This window comes from Cariama cristata, unplaced genomic scaffold, assembly GCF_000690535.1.
Source record: "Cariama cristata isolate BGI_N322 unplaced genomic scaffold, ASM69053v1 scaffold18636, whole genome shotgun sequence".
NCBI lineage: Eukaryota > Metazoa > Chordata > Aves > Cariamiformes > Cariamidae > Cariama > Cariama cristata.
The window spans coordinates 18,873-26,460 of NW_009622918.1; the positions used below are offsets into that span (position 1 = coordinate 18,873).

The 7,588-nt window shown below is 49.0% G+C and overlaps 1 protein-coding gene across 1 annotated transcript in view; it reads right to left on the bottom strand.

Moving 5' to 3' along the window:
- Window positions 1–415: 415 nt before the first annotated feature.
- The window catches only part of LOC104163511 (TGF-beta receptor type-2-like), a 14,571-nt gene continuing 7,398 nt past the window's right edge, over window positions 416–7,588 (bottom strand). The window contains 4 exon segments of the mRNA XM_009702539.1: window positions 416–920; window positions 4,864–4,991; window positions 6,196–6,337; window positions 6,454–7,262. Of these exon segments, the coding sequence (XP_009700841.1) occupies window positions 708–920; window positions 4,864–4,991; window positions 6,196–6,337; window positions 6,454–7,262 (1,292 nt within the window). The 3' untranslated portion in view covers window positions 416–707.

Here is a 7,588-nt window from a genome sequence, read left to right on the forward strand (position 1 = left end):
TGTCCTGTACGGAGGCTGCTTAGAGTGAAACAGCAGTGTCTACACTGGTGACTTTTTTTTTTTCCTATCAAAGAAACTTCACACACACACCTGAACTATCACGTGCACTTCGGAATTCCCCAGTGAAAAAAGATGTGTTGGAGTTGCAGCAAATCAGGCTTTTGCAAACTGGATTATTAGGTATATTTACACTGTATTAAAGACTGTCTGTTTTCTTGGGTGCCAGCATTTCTTCCACTGAGAGTGTGTTATATCTCAAGATCTTTTTTTCTGCTGCTGCAACAGATATTTTTTGTGTGTGTAGGCCGTTAAAAAAGGAAAATTGAAAATTGTCTTGACCTCTGCAGAATAAGCAGTTAGAGAAACTCGTGATGGCAATATGGAAAGACTTCAAAAGATAGACATGGAATTCAGGTGCTTATTAATAAAAGACTAAACATTATTATTTTAAAAAATAATAAAAGGAATGCTTTGCATCATTATACATTTAAAGTAAGTACAAAATCAGTTCATATATAATGTTGCACTTCAACCAAAGTATTGATTCCACAGTTCACTGTATCTGTGGGAGGAAACAGATCTTATAAATAAGTTATGTACTAGATCTTAGTTCCATTTTGAAAAACAGAGTGAGGCTTTTTCCCCATGAGCTAAATGCTTCTCACTTATCCTCTTGTTTCTCTTGATGAGGCTTTTTGCCTGCTGTGTCACTGCGTATTTCTGCTCCCGTCACTGTCCTGGTGCTCACCACTTGGAGAAGCTGTTTTGCTGGCCTCGTTGTCCGTGTTGTTGTTGAGGATGTCATCGCAATCCATCTGTGCCATCAGGTTGAAGCGCTCGGCCACACAGTGGGCAGTGAGGCGAGCCTCGGGGTCGTGGTCCCAGCACTCCGTGATGGTGTCGCACAGAAAACGCATTCCCTGCAGTCAGAAGGGCTGAAATTAAGATCTGAAGGCAGGAGGAAGAGGAGCTAGGAGCGGATCTAATGCAATCACAGTGTTTTACCGTACTTTTGACAGCTTTCTGCAGAAACACTTTTTTTTGGCCAAGCTTAAGCACAGGAGGAAACAGCCTTGGTAAGTTGTGGCAAGTGCCAATCCTTGCACCGTTACCGGCAGTGCTTGTGTTAGAGCAGCAGCCTCAGCTCACCTGGGATCTGGGTCCAAGCATTTTCCATGTTCCTTGGAAGTTGGTTTGTGTTGACTATTGGACTTAAATAGGGGCCAGAAGGAAATAGGCCCTCCATCTCCTCTCTCAGCCTTGCCTGTTCAGACCAAAGCATCGTAAAATCAGGAAGGACAGGAGAGATGCAGATAGTGACCTGTGGGCTGGCAGCTGAGCCCAGGTCTCTGGGTTTCAAGCCTGTGTCCTGGCTGTTACACCTGGATGGAGGGGGTGGTGGGGGGTGTGTGTGTTCAGGGGCAAATTTGGAATTAAATTTCTTAAATTTGACTTCTTGTTTTAGCAACTTTCTGAAAGGGTGCGCTGTGCCAAATGTTCCTTGCAGTGTGCAGCTGAACTTTGTTTTCTCACCGCAAAATAGCATCTCGGTTTAGGTGGGACTGAGTGCTCCTCCATGTGCTCCAGAACACATTCAGTTCCTCCCAGTTACAATGGTTATGGCTCCCAGTAATATATATATTTTTTTTTCCAATTGTGTAGTGCTCTGAACAGAGTCCCAATATTTATAAAAATGGCACTATTCAGCTGGTATTTTTTCCACTCTTAAGCTGGTAACGCAGCTAACACCAGAAGCTATGCTGAACCTTCCTTTGCCTATATAATTCTTATCATGTGCTGTTGCTTTTTGCATCATGCATCATTGTCAACCAAGGTTGCAACACAGTGGAAAAATTATTCTAAATAAAACTCCATGTTTTTCAGTGTTTTTTGTGTATTTCTTAATTTGCAATTAACGCAAAAGTTCTCATATGGACCAACACGAGAGGAAAATGCAAGTCCTATGGAGATGTATCATCAGCGTCATCTATCCTTCTGCACCTTACTCTGAACCTGCTGCTCTCTGCTAAGGTTCATTGTACTAAGTCTTCCGTAGTGGACACAGATTAGAGAGAACAGGATTGTGCAGTAAAACTGACAGATGGTGAGTCTCAGTACCTCTTATGTCACTCATTTATTAGCTTAGTTGAAAGGATTTGAGGATAATTGATTAACATGCAAAAATGAGCTAGCTTAACTGAAGCTTTTAAAATAAGCCTTTTCTCAAACAGAACATGGCACTGCCATATGGTTTAGTCATTAGATTTTCTGTGCTTATTTTGCCCTGAAATAATGACCTTTATTTGCAGTTTGCCTTGTGAGTAGTGATGATGCTCTTTTGAATGATACAACTGGAACACTTGTTTCACTCACAGAATGGACTTAGTTTGGGTTCTGTATTTGATATCTCAGATTTTCCAAGATTCCAAAGGATGCTGAGTTTTACAAGTGTATTTTTAATGGCAATATTGACTTAAGCTCCTACTGCTCCTTCCCGTCCTGTACCAACCCTTCAGTTGCGTCGGTACAACAGTCTGTTCGGCTGGTTCATGAACCAAATCCAGGAATTTACCTGGCCTAAATAACCACTTTTTTCTTTTTTTTTTTTAAATGTGGGGTGTGAAGTGAGGTAGAAGCAGGGGGTTAAGGCGTTTGTAAGTTATCTGGGAAACTTTGGGGATGAATTTCTTTTAAAGTTGGCTTTATTGTGCAGCCTTGCAAACAGTTGCCCTGGAGCTGCTGATGGGCAGCACACTGGGTGAGTCAGTGCTGTCAGGGAAATGAATGCTTATGTCCGCTGAAAATCTGAAGCCATGGCCAGCAGCGTAGGTCCTTGCTTGACTGAGAGCAATCCTGATGGCTGAAACGTGGAAGCAGCATTCAGAGCTCTGCATCGAACTTACTTTCGTTGGTGGGAACATCTATGGGTGCTTCCCATTCAGGTGAGCAATTTGTCACCCTTTCTTGGTATCACCCAACGCTTGCTCCCGCAGGAAGCCGTGGACCCCAGGAGTGGCACAAACTGGTGGCTTTCTGCTGCTTCCCAGCAGATGGTGCTGCCCTATGCCTCATCCTGGGGAGACCGGTTGCAAAATGCCTGGAAAATCATGTAAAGCCAGGCTTGTAAGGAGATGTGTATTAGATCAGCTAAGACTAGTCGGAGGCAAACTTTCAGGAATACAACGTGGCTTTTCTATTCCTCTTCCCCAGTGAACATCAGGTGGTCTAATAAAAGTTACTACCTTATAAGCCTTGCTGTGTTGAGGTGCTAGACCAACCCAACTACAGCAACGTTATTTCTCAGGGGTGACTGCAGTCAGCCCTTCTTCAGCTCAGCAAACAGCGCAGTTTTATGGTCAGGCTCTATCAGAGTGCAATTTTTGACAACCCAAGCCTCTGTGTATTTTTTCCTGTGGTTTCAAAGTTTATCAGAGACTCTGGGAGCTGAATGTCTGAGATGAATACTCAAAGGCTTCAAATATGTAGCAGTGCTGATTGAAGTTCTTGTATTTGGCTTCAGCCAGCCTTTTTCCTTGATGAACTTCAGAAATGGACTGAAACTCGCTGATGATCCAGCAGAAACCACAGATTCATTTGATGCTGTTTGCAGCTCTGGTCGGTCGAGTCAGTTGTGAGTCTTTGGACAAAGATGGTTTTGAGAGGAGATATTGTGGGGAACACATGGCCTCCTAAGATCATGAAATTATATCTTTCCTTTTGAAAAGCCTGGCTTTATGTGCCATCCAGGCAGAGTGGAAGCAGCAGCAGTGTGTTTTATGGGTGGATACTCCAAAATGATGCACTGAACACTGCAAGGCTCTGTAAGCCAGCAGACTCAATGTTTCAGCTTGTTTTTCAGGTAAACTGAATTGTTGATCAGTGGATGGTGTTTTTCCACAAGACATGTGAAATTTAAGAGTACCAAAGTCAGGCAAGATTTGAAAATCACGGTCAGCGTGCGTGTTACCCCTTGAGTCTTCAGTGTGTGGAAGAAAGTACTGGACCTGGGGGATAGAGGACCCTGTCAGGGCCAGGAGGGAGCCATGTTTCTGGAGCTGGTTGGTCTGGGTGTGTTTATGGATGGTTTTAACAGAGCGCACCTCATCATTGCTAAAGTTTCTGATTCTAGGGCACTGGATTATGCTTTCTGTGCTGAAACGCTTTGCTTTCAGATCTTCTGAGCTGAAGGCTGGTAAAAGATTTCCCCTTGGCAAGACCTGAGCCTAGCAGGTTCCCTGCTCTCAGCTTCATGTGTGTTTCCTGGTTGTTTCACTCAAGGGAGATGTTTCCTGGTTTGCCTTTCATTGTAGAAATGGAAGTCTTTCTTCTCGCTTGCCAAGTCATGACCTCTCATGTTAGAGGTAATTTTGAGCTTGAAACCTCTACAACCAAGCAGGCAGAAGGCTGGGTGTACCTCCGACCCCTCTGTCCCTGTTGCAAGATGGCTGTGTGTGAGGGACTGCATGTTTTCTGAGCTAGAGCTTTCTGAATACGGTGGTTAGGGGAGAAGTGGGGTGGACTCAAATGATTTACTGTTTCATGAGAAGAGCCTGCACTGAAGTGCTTCATTTTGCCGTTATCCTCAAGATAACTGAAGACTATCACTTGGCATTCATAACGCTTCTTGATTGTGGCTATTGATCAATACATTTTGCTGTACTCCTGGCTGGTGGCTTTTATACACCAGGGAAATAGGTCCAGTGGGCCTTATATAGGCTCAGCTGGCCAAAATGGAGATGGAAGTTGGGCCTAGGAGTTCTGCCCACTTTTGCCTTGATTACAGCTTTAATCACTTTTCAGGCTGGTTTAGTGAGGTTGGACAATGTGGGTTGCTCTTTTCTGAACCAGCTACTCCCAGCTTACCTGATGCACCAGCCAGCTGCTTGGGATCTCGGGTCGCCCTCTGCCATGCAGCACGATATCCCTCATGGTGTCCACGCAGGGCTGCTCCTGGACTTTTGACCCAAAAGGCAGCTCATAATTCTTTACCTCTGCAAGGAAGCGACAGGAACATTACAGGATGCTTTTAATGCATTCACTGCTTTGCTTTGGTATAGTCCAACGGATGAGAATAAATTTGTTTTTATCAGTCTGCAAAAATAAATGGATCCAGAAACGGTTTAGGATTTGAAGATACAAATGTAGTGCTGGGTTTTCATGTAGAGGTTGTTTTCAGAGACAGGACTTGAGGAACTATCCAACCACCTTCCTGAACCCGAGATGCACTACAAAGGACTTGGTCTGTCTTTGGGCGAGACATATTCTGAGCAGCTGGTGAAAGATGGGAGAGACAACTGTGGTAAAAAAAAATCCTGCTGCAGGCATGGGTCAGGTTAGAGGAGAAATGGCCCTACCAGAAGAAGAACCCTGTGCTGTGGGAGCCTAAGGAGAAGCTCCTTGTTGCAGAGGTGAGAGACCACCCTGGTTTCTGCCAGCTCCTGCCTGGATACGAATGCAGGCAAAATACAAGCGGGGAGGGATAGCCTGGGACACTGGCTCGGGAGCAAAGGATGGATGGAGCATCTGAGCCAGGCAGGGGCCTCCCACCGCCAAGCGTGGGGCGTGCGGGGCAGTTGGGGCAGCTTTCTTGCCGAGGGTTGCAGTTTCATGGGCTTGTATTGGAAGTAGGTGGGATAGGGAAGGAACTGGAGAGCTAAAAAGGGAAGAGGGGAGCAGGCGGAAGGGCAGGCGGGGGCTAACAGCAGGGCAGTTAATTAAATGTTTTTCTAGATGCAATTTCAGATGCCAGGATGTGGCTCTGGGAAGTGAGGGGAGATGTGGCTCTGTCGGAGGCTGGAGTTTGCGAATCTCTGTTGCCACATAAACTCCCTAGTGTTGTTGGAGAAAGAAAGTGCTTGTGGCCAGGGAGGGGGAGGCACCTTCGGCTCTTCGTGCTTGGTTTGCTTTGTATCACCAGCACTGCCTTGGATGTGCACTGGGGGCGGGGCGTGAGGGGGGGGGGCGGGACCAGATGACTCCCTGGGGTCCCGTCCTGCTCCTCAGCCGCTGAGCCGGCCCCCTCGAGCCGCAGCACATGGGGGAGGATCTGCTACAGCTCTTAGTGGCCCTGCAGAGACCTGAGCCACCCCAAATCATGTCCTGTACCATTGGCAGAGACGTGGGAGTGAGCCACATCCCCGTACGGGGAGGAAGGGAGCAAAAAGGCGCATGACAACCCCAGTGCAATGCTCCTACCTCCTACCACCTCACATCTGGAGGCCATTTCCCACAAAACGAGGGCCATGGAGTAGACGTCCATCTGCTTGAAAGACTCCAGGTCTTCCAGGTTCACCCTGGACTCCAGGACCTCTGGGGCCATGTACCTGGCAGTGCCCACCTGCCCACAAAGAGGAGAGAGGCATTAGCAGGAGTGGGTGAGGACTTCGGCCCCGGGGAAACCAGGGGTGGTTTGCAAAGGGTGCCCTCCAGGGAGGGCCAGTGGCCCATACTTGCCTGCCCGCTGTTGGCAAAGTCATCCACTGTCAGGGAAGGGTCGAGGCGTATGGCGATGCCGAAGTCGCAGAGCACACACTCCTGCTCGTTCTTCACCAGGACGTTTGTGCTTTTGATGTCCCGATGGGCGATGGGGATTTTTGGCGTGCCGCAGGCAGTGTAGTCGCTGTGGAGGTGGGCCACCCCACTCACCAGGGACCCTGCCATCTTCTGCAGGTCCATCCAGCTCAGGATGTGGAGGGAGAGGTAGTCCTTGAGGTTGCCCCGGCTGTGGTAGGCGGTGATGAGCCAGTACTCCCGGCGGGGCCCCGTGCCCCGGTCCTCAGCAGTGAGGAACTGCAGGACGCTGTCGTGCTTGAGGCTGGCGTCGGTGAAGATCTGACTCTCGTTCTTCCAGGAGGAGTACTCCTCGCAGGGGAAGATCTTCACGGCCACCGTCTCGTACTGCCCGGAGCGACTGTGGCTCAGCTTGGCCCTCCACACCTCTGCGAACTGCCCTTTGCCCACCATCTCGTCCAGCTCGATGGGGAGCAGCTCGGCGGGGCGGCTGCTGGCACAGGTAGGGCTGGCAGTGGCTGGGCTCTCGTCCATCAGCACGGACAACTTCTCCTCCCGCTCGGCAGACCTCCCCCGCTCTGGCAGTGCCGGGGGCTGTCCTGGTTTCCCACCCCATGCCTTGGCTCTCTTGCGCCGCTTCTGCGTGCGGCAAAGGTAAAATATCACCGTGATCATCACCGCCACCAGCAGCGGGGGCAGGAGGCTGATGGCAGCCACCGGGATCACCTCTTTGCTCTGCAGCATGGAGTAGCCTGCGGGGAGGAAAGCAAAGGCAAGGGTGTCACTGCTGCGGGTCTGCAACAGCTCGTTTTCATCACGCGGAGGAGGAAAATCCGCGAAGCCGTTAATGAAGCGCAGCCCTTTGCAGGGCTGCAACGCACGCTGGCACAAACCCCATCCCAGAAAAGATCGCAGATGTAGGCAGTTATGAAGGGCCCTGCTCTGTTTAGGTCTCAAATTCAGCTCCATTTATCAAGTGAGGGTTCAGGGCGCTGGCCGGCATTACTTGGGCTGGGTGGTGCAGCACGTGAGACCCTGCCGCTGCCCCCAAAATGGCTAGGCGCGCCTGTTGGGGGCC